Genomic DNA, 19,330 nt, shown 5'->3' with positions numbered 1-19,330 from the left:
CAGTGAACAAGCATGACAAATGAAGTAGTGTCGTATCCGGTGCTTCATTTTGTAGTAATTTCTTGACCAATAATAGTCTTTCATGTTTATCCTTCAAATAGCTCTTGCAACATCTCCTCCAGCTCCTGAAGGGTGAAAGTACTTCCTGTGATCCTAACAGTATCACTGTCGCCCAAGTATTGTGTCAACCCTGAAGTGACCTTCTCGGTGATTGCTCTCCGCAGGACTTCCCTCATGTCAGGGTCCGGGACTTTCCAAAATTTTTGAACCTCATAGGTTTTCAGAAACTCTGAGTCGAATTTAGGCATTGGAGAGCAGTATCTTCTCAACCGACGAGGTGCAATTTTCAAGCATAACAACAGCGGTGACCAAGACACCTGCAGATAGTACTCTATATAGTTGTTGATTTTTTGAGTGAACACTGGAATAATGAAGTTGACAAAATTCATTGGACGAAGCTGCTCGATCAGATAGTACAAATTGTTGATCAAGAAAAGGAATCCAAGGCTGTGATCTGGGAATGACGCCGACATTTGGCCAAGCTTTTCTTCTAGACAGGAAGCCATCTCTAAGACCATGCTGTCCAAGGATGGTATGTCTCCATTCTGAGGCACATACTTGCCATGCCCATACCTAGCTGCTCCAGTTACAATTGGAGCCACCGACAAGTAATTAGCCCTCAGGAATTCGATGTAGCGTATTGCGGACCGAGTGTCCCTGTGAATGTCCGATGAACCTTGTTGTGAGTCGTTGCCATCCTCCATAAACTCCATGATGCTCGTCCAAATCTGCTCCATGGCGCTCCGTATGGCCTCACCCGTCTCGTCCTGCTTCGCTGCCAAGAGGCTGACTATCTCGCGCTGTATCTTGAAAACTTGTTCAGAGGGCGGCGAGTAGGATGACAACCGGATCTGAGGTAAGGCCGTGGACAGAGCATCATGCACGCCCAGCAGGGTAACGAGCTTTTTTGGTTCGTGCGCCCGATTGCTACCCTCAGGAACTGCAGCTATGGAGTCAACAAAAGCAAGCATTTTCAACATGGTTTCTTGGAAAAATTGTGCAAACTGGACTTGATCCGGAACTGCTTCTTCTTGTTCCCCACTCTCCCCGATGGCGACAGGCTCTTCCTCGCAATTGCTCCGGAATAGCTTGCTCCTCAGTCCCCGGAATAGCTTGCTCGTCACCCTCCGCAATTGGAATTGATATTGATCATGTCCTTCCTCACAAATACTGGGCATGGAGCCGCGATCTGGGAACAGCGTCGTTGTGAAACGGATTGTTTCCACGATTTGGGCGAGAGCCCGAATCCAGCTCCGTGCGTCATCAATCCAACCCGAATCCACCTCTGCAGGTGCAGGGGCACCATCAGCGAGGTGGACAACCCACCCGACGCCCAGCTCTGTCAACCACCTCTCCAGGACACTCATGTCGCCGCCGTTGATGCTGCAATTCGCCGATGGCGAACCAAAGAATTTCTGGACCCAGCTTTTGATGTGCTTTATCTGCTCCTCCTCCGTTGTTACTCCCTCCAACTCCAAGTGCATGGCCGCCACCAAAGAGATGGAGGACATGTGAGAGCCGGTGGATGTGTAGACAGTCGAGGCCGTACCTGAGCAGCTGCTAATGGTGTAGGAACTCTGTCCGTCTTCCTGGAGGTAGCTCCGAGGCCTGCCGCCATTCCAGCGCTTCATGAGAACCAAGCTAGCAATCTCCCGATCGTGGTTGATGAAGGTATGGTAGTATGACAGTTTACTTTATGCAAACGGATTTGAACAAGACTTTTCTTTTTTATTTTTCGATAAGGGATTTAATTAAGCAAGAAGGGGATGGAACACCGAGTGGCAGACAGCAGCATCTTATGGTCAGTCAACGAGCGTGGTTCTTCTTGCTGAAGACGCGTTTGCAAGACCACTCCTGTAGTCCTCTCCTGTCGTTGGGGATCAAAGATGCCGAACCGGGGTCCCAACAGTAGTACTGGATAGGGGTGGGCAGAATACTCTAAACCCTAAGTTTGTACCCGAAAAACTCGAGCCCGAACCCAACAAAATCCGACATCTCTTCTAGCTTCTTGGGAGTGACTCCTGGAGGTGCGCTGATGCTGTTATCCTCCAAGAATTGTGTGAAGACCGGGATGACTTTCTCGACTATGGCTTTCCGAATCTTTTTTTTTCGTGAACGTGTCTGGGCACGTATTTCATTAAGAAGAAAGCAATACGACCATTACAAACCTTAATAGGCAGAGGCTATTAAGGGGAAAGCACCACAAAGTGGCGGACGACCCAAACAACAAATAACAGCAAGAAAGACGGGGGATACAAAGGCGAACCCACAAACCTAGACATGACCATAACTGAACATGCTAAAAGATGCTACAACACCAGGGGTGCAAGGATCGACAACACAACAAGGTGGCAAAGCATCCACCCAACCTAACAAAGCGGCAAAGCATCCGCTCGAAACTAAAGCGACAATGGCGGCAAAGCATCCGCCAGGCGACGACCGAAACAACCCGGCGAAATAGACAAGTTGAGCGAAGGCAGGCGCAGATGAGGACATTCTCCGAGGAGAATAGACAACCACCACCAGCAGAGCTTCCAACGACGCCACCGGCGCCGTCTTCGTCCGACCAAGGTCGAGGTTTTCACCCGGAAAGCACACCGGAGAGGAGGGGGGAGAGGGGCAAAAATGACGCCTTCAACAAGGTATACGACGCCCGCAGGCGTCGCCATCATTGACCCGCAAGCAGGCCCAGGCTTTCACCTCCACCCCAATCCCCCCGAGATCCAAAGATCGAAGAAGGCCGCAGCAGCGCACAACCGCCGGATGACCCACCACGGACGGCCACCGGAAAGCGGAGGCCAGCCATCAACCGCACGCACGGCCGCACCCACCGCCCGCCCGGCAGCACAAGCTGGCCACCAGGACGCAGCAGGCCACGGAGGACCAGCCGCGACGGCGACGCGGCCTCCGGCCCGAGCCAAGCGGCAGCCGAGGACCAGGCGGAGAAGAGGACGGCGAGGACAACACCCGGCGAGCGGCGGCGGCGCCTCCAACGCCACCGCCCAACCGAGCGCGCCGAAGGGCTGCGCCCCCAAGGCCACCGCGCCAACGGAGGGAAGGGCCGGCCGGAGGTTGAGGAGGCAGGCGAGACGGCCAGATCCGGCCCGGCGGACCCCGGATCCGGCGAGGAGGAGACCGGATCCGGCGCCTAGGTTTGAAGGTCGGGGAAGGTGGGCGAATGGAGGAAGAAAGGAGGGGCGAGGGGGCAAGCTGAGCCGGCTTCGGCTCAGCCGCCGCCCGGACACTCACCGGCGGCGGCTTGGGAGGGAGGCGGGCTGTGGCGCGGCGGTCGTCCCCCGAGTCGCCAGGAGAGCTTAGGGCGGGGGGGGGGGGGGGGGGGGGGGGGGGGTTGCACCGAATCTGTTTCCTCATATCAGGGTCTGGCACCTTCCAGAGCTTTTGCGTGGCGCAAGCCTTATGGAATGTTTATTCGAATTTTGCCAGCGGTGATGCGGTTCTAGCGAAGCAACACGGTGTAGCAGGATCACACAAGCATACCTAAGACACACTGAGGTAACCATTTATGTAGTCGTCAATTCTGCGGGTGAGGACAGGCACGGGGAAGCCCACCAAACACCAAACCGTTTGAAGCGGCTGCAACATGAAGTAAGCATTGTTGATCAAGAATAGGAACCAGAGGCTCTCATCTGGGAACCAAGACGGCGACTTTCTGGCAATCTTATCTTCTGTCGAACGGACCGTCTCCATAGTCTGGTTGGTCAGAACCGTCAGATGGCTCACACTTTGATTGTCAGGCATAAATTTACCACGGAGATATGCGCCATCCAAAATTCGATTCAGTTACCTGTAATTGGCCAGAGCACCTTGGTGTAGCTTATTATGGAATGCGTGACCCTGTGAATGTCGCTTGAACCGCCATTGTCTTGCATCCACGCCAAGGTACCAGTCCTGATGTCAACCATTGTGTCCCATATGGCCTCATCCAGCTTGGCGAGCTCTGTTGACAGGTGCTCCCCCAATCCCGTCATACCATCAGTAGATTCTATGCAGGGTGAGGAAGAGGATAATGATGGGAGGATTCGTTCTGAGGCCATAGAAAGAGCGTCACTCACGTCTATCAGTACCTGGAGCTTCTCAGCTGCTGCTGCTGCTGCTGCTGCCTCCGGCCTATCACTGGTTCTAGTCGCGGCAGCAGCAATAATGACATCAACGAATGGGAGCATCTTCGAGACTGTTGTTTCAACAAGAAGTGCAAACTCAGAAGCATGTGGATTGCTACTCGTTCCTTCGTCCATCGACATCGCCGCCTGCTCTCTGCGGTGCAGAAGAAAAGACTCTGGCCTTAATCCATGCTCCCCGCCACACGGAGGCAACCGCCATGCGAGCAAGACAGCGAGACACAATCTGTCGGTGGAAATATTTGAGGACGGATCGAGACGGACAGGCATTCGCGTAGAAATGCTACTCAAATTTGGTTTCATGTTTGAATGGATCAACTGCAAACGCGTCCTTGACTTGACCTGTGTGCCAGTGTAGCATGTAGATGGAAGCTTCCTTTTGCAAACAAGTCTAGATGTGATCTCATCATGACAGAAATTCAGGACGCGTTACATTGTTGATTTTTGACCCCCGACATGACCTGCATTCCACTACAAACTCACAAGTCAGCACACCCATGGGTATGCTCTGTATGCCTCCTATAACAGCCATGAAAATTCCACACTTTGAAGACTTGAAACATCGAAGGAGCTCATCCAACGGACGAGCCTCAAGTGAGATCAATTTTTATTTCCAGGCTTTAAGGAACATCCTAGGCATCCTTCTTTATCACCTGTAACAGCATCCATTGAAAACAGCAAATAAACACATAATGGACCAGGCTGCAACGTTTGTTCTTATCTTGATTTTTCACACTCTTCCTACATTAACCCAACTTAGGATCCAAGGGTATATCATCCCAAATTAATTATGCAACCAGTTATATTATCTGCAACAAATTAAAAACGATGTAGTGCCTGATAACTAGTCATATCCATGTGTTGGAAAGCTACACTTGAAGCAGTGTAGACATCAGCAAATGAAACAGTTGACTGGGTAAAAACAAAGCAATTATAATGGACCCTAACAGAGATGAGGATGATAAAAGGACCCACCAGTACAAGGTGAAGAATGCAGCTGATCGACAAAAGCTAGAATGATGATCCAAGGCTCGCAAGTTCAATATGAAAGCAATAATGATACTAATGCCGTTACTTTCCTTTTCTAATAATAAAAAAATTAATCTTCCAACAGTCATGGATAACTGCCCTCTGACTGCTATTTTTTGTGTGGGAAGCTACACATGAAGCAGCGAATGTTGCCATCAACAACAGGACCATCAACCCACCATGTGAAATCAGAGCAAGTGTCATGGATAACTAATTAATAGTAGATCCACATCCTCTTCAGTTGATTCAGAATTTACCTACTTGTGTCCGTCTCTGGATTCATATAGTTGGCAATGGCACTAAGTAGAGCATTACATGGCAGGTGGACAGGGTTGGCTTTTCAGATGCGCCCAGCAGTGTCTTGTTCCTCGTGTGAAGAGCGAGAACCCGTGCCTTGGGTTGCTTGTATTTCTTCCTGGTCATCAGGTAAACAACACCTTCATCTTGATGAGGACTGAGGAGCAGGAGCTGGAGATCACGGTCACGGCCAGCGGCATCCGGCTCTGTCACCGACACGGCGACACCTTCCAGTAGATCCATTCGGTCGGAGTGGGTTCTCGCAGTGGAAGATGCGGAGGTCGCAGCGGATGACGCGGGGGAGAAGGGTGAGGCGCAGCTCCGCAAGGGATTCGAGAGGAGCGGCGGCCGCGGAGGAGGAGGTAGACGGTAGACATGGCCGGAGACAAGACATGGCCGGAGACAAGCGGGGATGTGGCAGTGGAGGGGGATTTTTAGTTTTGGCCCGTGTGGAAAAAGATGGGGAAAATAAAGAGTAAATGACGTTTGGGCCGAGCTAAAGAGCGAGGAAGTTTCAGCCCAGCACTATTTGATGTCTATACTACTCCATGGTGGCAAGACGTCTTTTTTGTCAATATAAGAACATTGCCAATCATTAAAGAATACTAGTAGTAGTTTCAAAAACAAAAAACAATACTAGTAGTTTGCAGTAACCGGTGTCGAATGCTTGAATTTGAGAGGACAAATTCCACGGTGTTGACGATTAAAATTGGCAGCAACCGGTCTAACCAGTTTGAACAACGGTCTGGGCGTTGTAGTTGGTCTGGCAAGAGCCGACCGATCTGACCGGTGGGTCCAACCGGTCTGACCGGTCCAAGCAAAATCCGAGTACAATTAAAATTTTTTATATATTCAGATCTTGTAATAGGATTTCTTACGGAATAAATCCACTCTACCATATAAATATAAAGGGTCACGGCCGATTGAGGGTATTCAATCGATCAAAACACAGTAATACATTACATTTTCTTTATCTTTTTATTGCATTTACTTTTATCTCTAAACCTTAGCCTTCCAACCTCCTATCTGTTGTTCTTCCTTCGTCTCCGTGACGTCTAAATACGTTATAGGTAGCCTGTTGATCCTAGAACAACCCTACGTGCGCTTGCCCTGACGGGGTCCCTCATGGGCGAGCGTTCGTTGGACTTGGCCGCTTCACCGCAGTGACCGGTCTGACCAGACCACCTCATGCAGGAGGTGCTGCACCGCGCGATTGTGCGCGCTCTTGTGTTGGTCCTAGATCGGCGCCAACACATAGTAATGAGATTACTGAAATAATGAAGCTTGGCCAGCTATTTTATTCTAAACGAATGTGTTCACTCAACTTGAAGTAAATAATTTATTTGGCTGCAAGTATTGCATATTCCAACTGTTCCCATGCCCCAGGAAAAATCACATGCCTCTTGGCCTGCGTGGTGTAATACTTTTTTCAGAGATAAAAATAAAGAAAAAGAGATATGGTGCTTTGCTTGCTGGATGGAGATTTTGCTATTTGATCATGCATTTCTATATGTCGAGCAACCGTTGCATCTGTAATGAAAACTTGCACGTTTATTTTACACTGTGTGAATGCTTGCGAGCATGCATGCAGCGGAACTAACCGAAATCAAACTCGATCGGCCCGATAGATGCAAAACCAAATGCGCCAGCTGAAAATGGTGATGGATCTTTCATATTGCATTCCTATGCTAGCTAGACGCCAGCGATTCGAGTGTTGATCATAATAATCCTGAATGAAGATGGCAGTTGCAGTGTATGAAGAAGGGAGGAAACTGAATGCCCTCGTACCCAGTTGTGATCTGTCGACCATTGACGCTGCTATGCGGAAGGAGGCTCTCTCTGAACATACGCGGCACGGCGATGATCCGATGGTGCTCCGGCTGGTGACGCGTCCGCACTCTCCCCTTGGCGTCGCAGTGCAGCAGGCAGTTTGTGCAGTGGACCATCACGTCTCCCCCCGGCGACACGACGGCCACGGCGACGATGTCGGCCGCCGGGGGCAGAGGAATCTTGAGCTCGCAGGCCCAGCTATCCTGTCGCTGGTAGTACGTCTTGCAGCACCCACAGCTCCGCCGTGGCAAGGTCCCCGCGAGTGAGGGTCATGGTGAGCCTGCCGTCGAGCTCCAGCAGCGCCTGGGCCTGGGCCTCCACTGCAGGAGGAGGTCGCATCCGCCGGAACGTTTCGGCCACCGGGTCGAACACCAGGAGGTCGCTGCTGCTGTTTGGGTCCGGCTCCGGCAGCCAGTGGAGGTTGCCGGCGACGAGGGCGGGCGGAGATACGGAGGCGGGGCGTATCCGAATGCAGGCGGCGGCATCTTCGGAGGAGTGGGGGCCGGCGATAATCCTTGTGGAAAAAATATTCGTGGGGCCCAGGGTCAGGATCCGGTAATCGTAGACGATGTCAATGCGGCGGTGGAGGTGGAGCGCACGGAAGTCGCCGGACGGGCGGTGCGCGTAGAACCCAACGATCCCGTCCAAGGCGATCGCCGTCGGCACTTTGGTCCATCGCCGCCTGGCAGGGTTGCAGAGGTAGAGGCCCGATGTGTAGGAGACGAGGAGGACGCCGTCGGAGGAGCCGTGGACCTGGAAGTCGCCTTGATCCCTGATGAGGGGCCCAGGTTCCTTCCAGAACGAGAGGCCCTTCCGGATCATAGTCCTGCGGTCCCGGTGGGCCGGCGCGGTGAAGCGGATGACCGGCTGCGTGGCGCCGCCGGCGCGGAGGTCGATGGCTTCGAGGCGGACGCGGAAAGTGGCGCGGCGTGGTCGGGTAGTCCGGGGGATCATCGCGGCGGAGGCAAAGGACTGGGAGTGGCATGGGCGGACGGTGTCGGTGGTGGGCGATAGGGAAGCGATGGTCGTCGACGAGGGCGCGCCATTGTTTGCACACCGCGCGGAAGCGGAGGACAGCGGCGGCTGGCAGGCGGACAAGGATGTCGTGGATGAGGTCGTCAAGGATCATGCCAGCCATGGCCGCCCTAATTAATTAATGAGTAAAATACACCGGGTCTTTAAACTAGTCGACATGTTCTGTTTATGTCCATGAACTTCGAAAATGCATTTTTAGGTCCACGATCTATTAAGTATGTCACTTGAGGTCCAAAACGCCTCTGTCGTGGGATTTCTAGGGTACCCACAGCCGGGTGGCGGAACGCACTCGCCTATTCCCAGAGAGGGAGTGCTCGGGAAGGTACTAGACGATTGGGCTGATCTAGCTCTGAGATAAGCACACAAGAACACACGATCTAGAGTGGTTCGGGCCGCCGGAGCGTAATACCCTACGTCCACTGGGAGAAGTTTTGATCTTTGTTGTGTATGAGTCTATCCTCTGCCGGGCCTTGGCTCTCAACCAGCCTGAGTTTTCCTTCTAGCGGGCGCCCCCTTTTATAGACCAAGGGGGCGGATACATAGGACGTTGGGGCCCCGACAAGTGGGCCCAACGTGACTGCGCAGCATACTACGCAGAGTATTTAGATGGGTACAGTGGTTACGAATCTTTTCTCCGATACGCTCCCACGCCCTGCTAGTGCTACAGTGGTCTTCTCTTGTCCCGTCACCAAGGTGTCCGTTGGAGGAGCGTAGCTTGCGGCGTGGCCTGTGGAGGCTATTATGTAGGCGTCATAATGGGTGAAGTCGAGCCGTCGTATCCATCTGTTATGGCAGACTGACAGGCGCGGCGTGGGCGGCGCCAGCAGCTCCACTATCTTGGTAATACGCGATCAATAGTGTCCCCTGGTCAAAGTATCGCCTCGGCTTCTGCTACATTAATGCGGACGTCCTCCTGTCGTAATGAATGCCGCGGTAGGTGAGCCTTAATAAGGAGACCAAGCGGCCTTATATACGTGTCTAGGCCTGTTGACACGTGGTGGCCTCGGACCACCCCGAGGCGGGGTGACGATTCCTTTCCTTGGAGAGGGGTCCGGTTACTATACAGGGGGTCCCGGACCCCATAGGGGGTCCGGGATTCCCTGGGGATCCGGTCCTCTTCGGGAGGTCCGGAGCTTCCAGCCGTTCGGGCTGACCGCCAGCTTTTCCCGGGACACGTGGTGCTCCCGGACCTTTCCCAACCAGGGGACGGGTTCGGGACCGCTGTTGGGTGAGCAGAGCTCCGGACCGCAGAGGTCCGGCTGCTGGACATAGTTAAGGATAACTATAAGGCTCTTGCCTAGACGCAGCAAGAGGGGGGTACCCCAATCCTGGGGTACCGACAGCCTCTGACCAGCGTTGACTGACTACGTGGACCGCCACATCCGATCCAACGTAGCCATTGGCCGCCATGCGTGCCTCCACCCCCTGCACCTCCTTCTCTGCAGCAGCCGCCAGCTCCCCCTTGCCTGCAGCGCCGCCGGCTCAGGGCGGAGCCTGCAGCGCCGCCAGCCCCTGCAGGTCACGCGCGAGGCCACCCCGTGTGGGCCCCTGCGCGTCGCCGGCCGTGGGGCGCTAGCCGGCCGCCGCTGGCCGCTCGGCCGCACGTCGTTGCCCGCCGGCGCAACCACCGTCAGGCCGCTGTTCCTCACCCGCCCGGCCGGGGCTCGTGTCGCCCCTGCCTTGCCTGCGCGGGCCCTGCGCGCACACCACTGGGCCGCCGCCGCCGCGCAGTCGCTTGGCCGCCGGTCCTGGTGCCCCCGTGTGCGCCCTGGTGGCCGTCCGCGCGGTCGTCGGCTGCTCGGCCGCGGTCTCGCCCGTGCTGCCACCCCTAACTCGCCTGCGCACGGCCGCCGTCCAGCCTGCACGCCGTCTTCACACCGCCGTCAATGCCGCGACCGAGAATTTAAGGACCCCGGCCGCCGCGCCCCTGCAATAGAAGGGGGAGGAGCAGGACCTGCCGCCGTCGTCCCTGGGAGGAGCCCTGTCCGCGCCACCTGGAGGTGCTGCTGCCCTCACCACGCCGCCTGCGGGGCCGTGCGCCGCTGCTGGCGCCTTGACTGCCGCAAGCGAGCGGCGAGGCGGCAAGAGAGGCGAGCGGGGGTAGGGATGGCGCGCACATGGCCCGTGTGGGGGTGCGGCGAGCCACCCCGGCCAGGCGCAGGACGGGTAGCGGCAGCGAGGAGGCGGCCCGACGGAGGACGGTGGCGGCCGGCGGAGCTTCAACGCCGGAAACTCTGCACGACGAGGCCAAGGGCCGGGTGAGGGCTCAAATAGGTAGAGGGGAGGGAGGAGGAGCCGTGGGTGCGAGGAATCGATGAATGGCGAAACTAGGCGGCGGCCAGGCGGGCCGGCACCGGACCGGCGCACGCCGCATGTCGCGTAGGGAGAGAGGAGAGGAGGGGGGGAGCTGGGGTTCGCCGAAGGGGAGCTGGGCAGGTCACCGGCACGGCAACGAGCAACTCAGCAGGGCGGCGAGGCACGCGTGGCGACTTGTGGCCACATTGGATCCGACGTGGTGGTCCATGTAGGCAGTCAACGCTGGTCAGAGGCATTTTTGACCTCAAGTGACACACTTAAATAGAACGTGGACCTAAAAATATATTTTCGAAGTTCATGGACCTAAATAGAACAGGTCAACTAGTTTAAGGACCCCAGTACATTTTACTCTTGATTAATCTATCTACTTGATCCTACTATTATCGTGACGTCGCCGGGATCAATATATATAATCGGAGGCCGACAGGGCACTAGCTAGGGCAAGGCGGGACTCGATCGATCTCGTATGGACACAAGACGTTCTCCGACTCAGTTTAGGATTTTGTTGGATTTCTAAGGCCAGACAATACAATCGGAAAGGTATTACCAAGTCAAAAGATTTATCCGCATCATCAAGGGACTAGTTATTACTAATGGAAACCGAGAGTTCCTTTCCTTGTGTGCCAAATTCCATCGGAGAAATAGAAATTTACCGTCAGAAAATAAATTTCTATGAGCCAACCAATAGGCAAATTTCGACAGGGATAAAAATAAATAAATTGCATGGACAGAAATATTTTCTCTGACAGGAAATTTTGGATCCATCAGACCATCAGGTTAAAAACCCATGGAGGATCATTTCCAAAATTCCATTTCTCTGTCTGTTCCCCGACAGGAAAGTAAAGAACTGACAGACAGAACTATAATCATAGGACCCATCAAGAACCATTTCTCTGTTGGTCCTCCCGAGTCCTGACAGAAAAATTCCATTTCTCTGTCTGTTCCCCCACAGGCAAGTAATGAACTGATCGACAAAACTATAATCACAGGCATTTCAGGTGCTAATATCTTGACGGTTTAGTTTTGACAGAAAAATTATGAACAGACCCAACAGAAATAGAATCCCATGCATTTGGGTACTAATAATATAGCATTTTGCAGTAATAAAATTTCAAACAATCATTTAGGCTCGAACATAGTATTTCTAGTCCACATCTCTAGCATAGAGGTTCAACCAGATTACAAAGCTAGATCAACCAGATACATCAATCAACTAGATAAAGAAATGTCTTTGCCTCATAGAGTACTACATTCTCTATTGATAATGACCCCAAGTTGAGAAGTGTACATGTAACTCGCCCCACGACGAGTTTGTTCGAGAAGTGCTCCTTTTCGAGTGACACTGCGGCTGTGACAAATGCTACTCACCATCTGCATCAAAGAATTAAAGTGTTAGAATTCGAATATAAATCTATTAAGTTATCCCATGCATGCTGCTTGTAACATAGTTTTAAAAAAAGGCCAAGCTTGCACAACAGTTTACATATTAAATAATAAATCAAAACTGCTGGTTAGATAAAGATGAACATTAGAGTCTAGACATGGAGGAAACAAAATACAGAGTACTGCACAAACTTTGCAGTTCTATCAGGACAAATTCAGAGATAGGCCGATGACCATAATTCCAGCTAGGCCAATTCAAGCCTCCACCTGTAGAGTCCTTAATTGTTAATCAACTGATTGACTGCAAATGAGCAATTTAACCTGACCCACACAAACAATTGACCATTAGCTGTAGCGATGCTCAGCCATACACAACTAGAACCGATAATGTTTTCTTTATTTCATAAATCTGATTTGTTTTAAAAAGCCTACCAACTTCATGTGTTATATTAATTGTCCTACCAGAGAACAAATAAATTAAGTCATGTCACCTTAATCAAGGTAAAAATGCATGCCGATTCATATCAAAACTGATAGAAAAAAAACAATAACAAACAACGACTATTGCAACAATGTTTTAAGCGCAGTACACATCTCATCCCAAAATTTGTTTACTTCAGATTTGCTCAATATTGAGGACAAAATATATACAGTGCCGTAGGGATTGCAAAATCGACATCAAGGATTGCAAGTCCAGAACCTTTTGTATGGCGACATGTAGATCCAGCAATGGCCTTCATGGGTTGGGGGCTGGAGGGGACTATAGACTACATGGGAGTAAGCAAAGTCTTAGCACCATAACAGAAGTAGATCAAGACCATCGAACAATCTGTATACTAGGAACAAAGAATAGATGCATTGCATGGATTCCATTACCTTTGGATGTTGGGGACGAGATGCATATTAAAAGTTTTACATACTCCAAGCCCAGCGAAACAATGTGAGAAGTAAAGCACAGAAACTATAGTTTTGTGCTAAATCCTGGGAATTCTCGCTTGAACATTGAACAAAAATACAAATAAAAGGACCTGCATACCTTCAAAAATGAACTATAGGCTCTTTCTGAATCAGATTCCCCATCTTTGCCCAGCAGCTGCTCCATTTCTTTTCACGCCATCACAACTGAAATTGGCACAGGGGAAGGAATATCAGTTCAATAACTTTGCTGCGGTGAAATAAAAACCAATATACAGAAGTTACTACTATATATGCATAATACTACCAGATCACATCCCATGTGTTGGCTAGACAACAGCTTCGCAGCGGCCAGCCAGATCTAGGAAAGAAACGATAATATATAATAAGGAGCTACTGAAAATTAAGCCACATCAGTACCAATTGGCAATTAGCTACAGAAAATGCAGTGTTTCTAGGAGAGGAGATGGGGAAAAAATGGTAGATTAAACGTCAGAAAATGATGATTCTTCATATTTTCAGATTTCCTATCAAATGCTTTCGATCTCAGTATGAAAGCAATAGCACAAATCATAGAGCCAGTAACATAACTAAGCTAAGGCAGTACACAAGCACTACTACAAAGCAGTTAAATACACAACTAATCTTGTGTCAGTAGAGTCAATCACAAGCACACTTGCGAAGTTACAGAGCTACACTTTAGGCAATCTATCTTACTAAAGTAAAGAAAAAATGAATGCCTGGGCACACAAAAACATGGATGCAACAAGATAGTACATCTGCATGTTCAGATCTATGAAATTTTTCCAACAATTTTATGCATGTACCGACCAGATGTACAAATTCTCCAAGGGAAAAAAAACACATGTATGTGCTGGTATTACCAAGAAAGAATACCAATCAACACATGTATGGCGCGGTGGGGAGCGCGGCAGGGGGCACCAGTAGATGGAGGTGCTCGCCGAGGATGAGAATAATGGTCGCGCAACCCTGGCATATGTCCGTGTGCTCTCCTGCCTCCCGACGCACCCGAGCGGTCTAAGGCCTCCTGCGCCGCCGCCATCCCCGGTCTGCGTCAGCCGCATTGCCTGCCCGCCTTCGACCTCGCCGGCTCCGCCCCTCTCCTCGCCCCTGCCCCCGCCACCGACCACCACCCCGGCCGCCGCTCCCTCCTCCCCTAGCACGCACTCCGGCCGGCGCACGCGCGACCGGCGGTGAAGAGATGGAGCGGCGGCCGGTGCGACCAAGAGGAGGAAGGAGATTGTGTGGGGCCCACAATCCGAGGCCCAACAGGCCTGGCCCAACCGTAAGCCGAACAGCCCACCGAACCGAACCGAACCGAACCGGTGGCCGCCGCCTTTCCCCTTCCAGAATCCAACAAAATCCCCTCGGGATTCTCTCTCAACAACGGTCGCCCGATTCCTCCGATTCCCCCCTCCCGGCGGCCTCCCCTTCTCGAAGCTAAGCTTCTCCGAGGCGGCGCCCATGGCGGACGCTGGAGGGCAAGCGCTCTCGGCGGACGCGTTCCATGAGATCCTTCTCCGCTCAAGGCCCGCGGATTGCCTGAACTGGCGCCGCGTGTGCCAAGAATGGCGCCGATTGATTACCTCCCCGTACTTCGTCGTCGCGCTTCGGCAACGCCACCAGCCCAGGCCTCTGCCACTCGTCGTCTTCCAAGAGGGCGCGCGGCGGGCTCTTGGACCTCGACGTGGACAACCTCGACGCGGTCGTCCAGTTCTACCACGGAGACGGCGCTCTCCTCCTCCTGGGGAGCGTCTCGGACTCCGACTCTGGCGTGCGCCCCGGCGGCACCCGAGCCTTTTTCCTCGGAGACGGGAGAGACCGCGGCACCGGGAACGACGGCGACGCCAGCACCCTCCTCTTGGGGATCGTCTCGGACTCTGCTCTCCGCGCCGACGCCCCCGCCGTGCTGGTCGGCGATATCTCCGACCCCTTGCGAGCCGACGCCCGCTCGGCTCTGCTGCTCTGGATGCTCTCGAGGAGCGCCGACGGCCACAACGATGGCGGGATGCCTCTCACCCCGTTCGGCCCCGCCCGCATCCCCGCGCTGCTCGGCATCACCAAGACACCAACTGCTCGCCCTTCGACGCCGTCCTCCAGCGCCATCATCCTGGGATTGAGCAACGACAAGCCATACCAGTACGGCTACTGTGCTATTGGCCGAGACATGGACACCTGCATCAGTCGTCCAGCTACATCGGAGGAGGTCTTGCAGATCCTAGAGAATGGTATGACACGGTGCCAGCTACCACCAGTGTTCCTTCATGGAGCACTACACTGGCTAGAGTCTGGGCCATTGGGCCTTCAAGTGCTTCTGTTCGATGCGATAACATATCTATTTCGGTTCTTGAAGGAGCCACCACCCGCCGCCAATAGGTACCCTGCTGCGGCCTACCACATGGGTAACACTGGTAGTCAATTAGAGTTAGAGTAAAGTGTTTGTCTACATTGATAGAGTAGTAGATTAGTTTGGTGGTGCAGTGCTTACTGTCTCGGCCATAAATGTAATAATGATTCATGAGTACGATTTTGCTTGAACTTGTGTCATGTAATGGCCTGGGGTCTTGCATTTGAATGACAGGGTGAATGAATGTTTTTTTGACCTGAAACGTAAATCTAACTTTCCCGCATTGGATAAATGCAAGTTATCTAACCACTTTGGTATTTTTCACCTGCTTAGACAATATGTACTATAGTCAAGTTCATGTGTTTGCGTGATATAGCTTTCATTCCGAAAAATCATCTATTCTGTAGTATCATTGTAGCAGCCTGCCTTATTAAGAGCATGGATTAAACCTAAGTAACTAGAGTTAAGAAGATGAAGAGGAAAGGAGAAAAGAAAAGGAAAGGAAAGGAGAAATAGGGAAGAAAAGTCAAACCGAGTTAAATTTGGTAAAACATTATCCAAATTTGAAAAGTTTGAAAAATGTTCGGATAGACTTGAAGCCCCTAAAGTTCAAAGAAAAGCTGTTTAAATCACATGCTTAGAAAATGTTGCAAGTCAGGGAATACAGTGATGAAGTATTGACTTGGGACTTAAATAACGTGAGCTTTCATGTGTCAATGTTGGACAACAAGAGTATCATTGTGAAGCTGGATATTTGTGTTTCACAAATTTGCCATTCTATTTTCAGGAAAAGGTCCGCAAGGTATTTAAAAAGAGACCTATAGATGGCTGGGTAAACTAAAAGTCTGACAATATCTTAATTTGGATAAACAGTAATATTCAGAGGCTTATAAAGGAGAATTTACGTGTGAGTGTTGGATGACAGGTACCCAAACGGATAGGGGATAAAGAAGTATCATTTTTCATACTGAAAACAGTTGCCAAGTAACTTATTTTGAATTCCAAAGTTAGCTAGTTGGAAAAGAGGCACTGAAATATGAATTTCAGCTGAGCTGACCGGTTCAGAGTTATTTTTGAAGGGGTAGAAGCAAAATCAAAAAGATCTGCCTATGATGAATATTGTATATAAGTGGTTTTTCTATAACTTTGGTTTTGGACGAAATTGATGTTTCAATCATAAAGGAGAAGATTTGGATTTAGACTAGCAGTGTTGAGAAGTATCTGAAACTCTAAATTTCAGTTTAACCCGACATGTTCAGAGCCGATTTTGAATGAGTTAGAGACCGAATAAAACAAAGTGCATGTAATAAAAAATGTAGAGGAAAGTATCCTCTACAGTTTTGTGTTTACGGATTTCAATGTTCAGTGATAAATTTTGGAGGTAACTGAGCTGCAAGGATCAGGTTCAGAGAGGTTTAGTCTGAAAATGATATACACAGCAATGTCCAGACCAATATTTAGTCAAGTTAGAGATGGCATTCGAAGTTGTGCCCGAAAAAAAACTGTAGAGGAATGTTGGGGCCACAATTTCTCTTTTGATAGATTTCAATGTTTATTATTTAATTTTGGGGATAATTGGTCTGCAATGCTCGGGTTCAGAAAAGTTCAGACTGTAGCCGAAGTACACAGCGAGGTTCAGAGCAAACCTCGAGTAATTTAGAGGCCAAATTTGGAGAGGCTCACAACATGAAAGTTGTATAGTGATGCTTTTATACAATTGTTATTTTGGGGTATTTTGGATTTTACATTCAAAATTGGGAGAAAAGGGAGGATCAAAACTCGGGTGTAAAGTTGAAATGTTACAGCTCTGAAATTTTTGTTTGAATATCATTGAGACAACCATGATCAACGCTAAAATTTGTGGGTTAGAGGTAGGATCAGAGAAAGTGTAAAAAAAGTTTTAAAGAAATATCAAATCTACAACTTTTCTGTTGGGCGATTTTGACGTGTAGTGTCGAATTTTGGATATAAAAGGGCTGCAAAGTGCAGGTTCAGAAATATTCAGAATGAACTCGGATGCAAACAGCAACTATCTGGAACTGGAACAAATTAAAGACCTAGGCCGCAAAAAAGATAGTTGTCTTACTGCAGCCAGCCTACACACATCTCAGCTATGTAACTGTGTTAATCTCTTGATTCTGCAACTTTATTGTTTGATTCTGTTCACGTATGTGCATCAACTTTCACCAATGAAAGCTCGCTCGATCTAATTAAAACGTTGGCGTGTGAATGTTGAGCAACGAGACCCTGGTCTGCACTAGGCTCCTAAACACCTTCTCGCTCTCGCTCTCCAGCTCCCCGACGCACTGCTCCAGCTCCTGCAGCTTCCCAAGGGCCGCCGCTTCCCTCTGCTCCTCGCTGCCAGACCTCTGCTTGCTCCTGGACGATGCGTTCACCAGCGGCGGCAGCCTCTTCTTGGGCGAAGAGCTGGAGGCCGGCGACGCCAGGGCCGCCGCGGCGTCGGCGACGGCGCCGACCTCCGAGAACACGGACGCCGACGCCACCGCGGTGTCGTTGACGGCCTCGGCCACGGTCCGCGCGATCTCGAGCTCGGCGGGCGCGCCGTACGCCGTCGACGCCAGCAGGCTGGCCCGCGCGCACCTCGCGGCCTCGCGCGCCACGGCGGCGGCGAGCTGCTCGAGCTCCTTCCCGACCTGCCTCTGCGCGCGCGCCGCGGAGGCGAGCTTGGCGGCGTCGCGCCTGCGCACGGCGGCGCGGAGCTCGGCGGCGTGCTGCCGGAGCGCGAGCAGCGCCGCGAGGAAGGTGCCGAAGGCGTCGGCCAGGACGAGGAAGCCGTCGAGCAGGCTGTCCGCGCAGGCGGCGGCGCCGCGAACGAGCGCGCCCTGCGCCAGCGGGAGGTGCAGCAGCTCGTCGAGCACGCAGAGGAGCGCCCGGACGTGGGCCAGCGACAGCGGGTTCTGGCCCGGGTTGGACGTCCAGGAGCGCAGCGCCAGGAGCTGGTCGTCGACGTCCATCAGCAGCGGGTGCGTGTAGCACGGCACGCTCGCCGACCGCACGTGCCCGCCGGCCATTAGCGACCTCGCCGCCGGCCTGCCGGGGCTCAGCGGCACGGACCGCACGGTCATCGGCGCCATCGATCTCTGAGTAGTTCAGACTTAGTGTGTGATCGTCGGGCGGCGCAATGTGATTGATTGACAATGCAAGTGTGTGCGTGCGGCGTGTGTATATATAAGTGATGAGCTGAGGAAGCTATAGCTAGGAGATAGAGACGAGAAGAAGGAAGGGAGAGACGAAGACGACGAGGTAGCTATCTGGGAGCTGTTGAGTTGTCGCAGCGTTGGTCACTGTTTGAAAAGCCATGCACACGGCAGCAGCATCTCCTGCTTCCTTCACCGACGAAGCTTCTGTGAAGTGGACGCATCACATGTACACACGTACGCTTGGTGATCGTACAGCTAGCCGCCTTGGAGCGAAGCTAGCTGCTGTACTAGAGTGTATGTATCACTTCAGTTTTCAGTATGAAAAACATGCAAATTCCTACGATCGCAGACTTTCCAACCCAAGAACCGATCGATACAGGGTGTCCATAAGACTGATGCGTAATCGGCCCGACGGTGATGACTGGAATCGAGCTGAGTATACGTAGTACTCCCTCCATTCCATACTGCGATCGTAGGAATTTGCATGTTTTTCATACTGAAAACTGAAGTGATACATACACTCTTATATATTCGATGAGGCTTGTATAAAGAAAATATATCAGGTGCAAACCAACCACTTCGTACAAATGACCTTGCAAATTTCAATTTGGACTATCGGTCAACACCCAAAGGGGTGTGCAAGGGAGTGGGAGGAGGGATTTGCAAAAATGTGATTAGAGACGGGTGGTTAATTGTAAAATTATCCCTTATGCCCCTTGGATGTTAATCCGGTGGCCCGGATTGAAGTTTGCACGAAAAAATTGGTTTGCATCTGATATAAATTGATGTCAAATTTG

The 19,330-nt window shown here is 51.6% G+C and overlaps 2 protein-coding genes, 1 long non-coding RNA gene and 1 pseudogene across 6 annotated transcripts; all 4 read right to left on the bottom strand.

Moving 5' to 3' along the window:
- Positions 1 to 4,561: 4,561 nt before the first annotated feature.
- Positions 4,562 to 6,148, bottom strand: LOC120668877. The gene is made up of 2 exons (XR_005672612.1): positions 5,486 to 6,148; positions 4,562 to 4,852 (listed from the first exon to the last, which is right to left on the bottom strand). It is a non-coding gene; the product is annotated as an uncharacterized LOC120668877 (long non-coding RNA).
- A 1,095-nt stretch (positions 6,149 to 7,243) lies between these two features.
- Positions 7,244 to 8,376, bottom strand: LOC120669507 (annotated as a pseudogene).
- Positions 8,377 to 11,741: 3,365 nt separating this feature from the next.
- On the bottom strand, positions 11,742 to 14,915 carry LOC120668874. Of its 4 annotated transcripts, none has more exons than XR_005672610.1 (4): positions 13,902 to 13,925; positions 13,126 to 13,211; positions 12,790 to 12,856; positions 11,742 to 12,077 (listed from the first exon to the last, which is right to left on the bottom strand). XR_005672610.1 is itself a non-coding variant. In XM_039948671.1 (4 exons), the coding sequence occupies exons 1-3, from the start codon at positions 14,489 to 14,491 to the stop codon at positions 13,206 to 13,208; spliced, it is 663 nt and encodes a 220-aa protein (XP_039804605.1). In that variant the 5' UTR covers positions 14,492 to 14,915; the 3' UTR covers positions 11,760 to 12,077; positions 12,790 to 13,205. The 4 variants fall into 4 exon arrangements, 1 of the variants encoding a protein (XP_039804605.1); XR_005672611.1 differs by having other exon boundaries at positions 13,889 to 13,907; XR_005672609.1 differs by lacking the exon at positions 13,902 to 13,925 and adding an exon at positions 13,312 to 13,868.
- A 2,406-nt stretch (positions 14,916 to 17,321) lies between these two features.
- Positions 17,322 to 18,506, bottom strand: LOC120671502. Its single transcript, XM_039951858.1, has one exon. It carries the CDS (start codon positions 18,465 to 18,467, stop codon positions 17,583 to 17,585), a length of 885 nt encoding a protein of 294 aa, XP_039807792.1. The 5' UTR covers positions 18,468 to 18,506; the 3' UTR covers positions 17,322 to 17,582.
- Between the last annotated feature and the right edge of the window lie 824 nt (positions 18,507 to 19,330).

This window comes from Panicum virgatum, chromosome 4N, assembly GCF_016808335.1.
Source record: "Panicum virgatum strain AP13 chromosome 4N, P.virgatum_v5, whole genome shotgun sequence".
Classification (NCBI taxonomy): Eukaryota; Viridiplantae; Streptophyta; class Magnoliopsida; order Poales; family Poaceae; genus Panicum; species Panicum virgatum.
This window is presented reverse-complemented; position numbering and strand designations above follow the sequence as displayed.

Coding starts and splice junctions, on each gene's coding strand:
- LOC120668874 (XM_039948671.1), bottom strand. CDS start 14,491: ATGGGCGCCGCCTCGGAGAAGCTTAGCTTCGAGAAGGGGAGGCCGCCG. Junction 13,366..13,888: donor TTGATTGGTATTCTTTCTTG/GTAATACCAGCA, acceptor TTTCTTTCCTAG/ATCTGGCTGGCCGCTGCGAA.
- LOC120671502 (XM_039951858.1), bottom strand. CDS start 18,467: ATGGCGCCGATGACCGTGCGGTCCGTGCCGCTGAGCCCCGGCAGGCCG.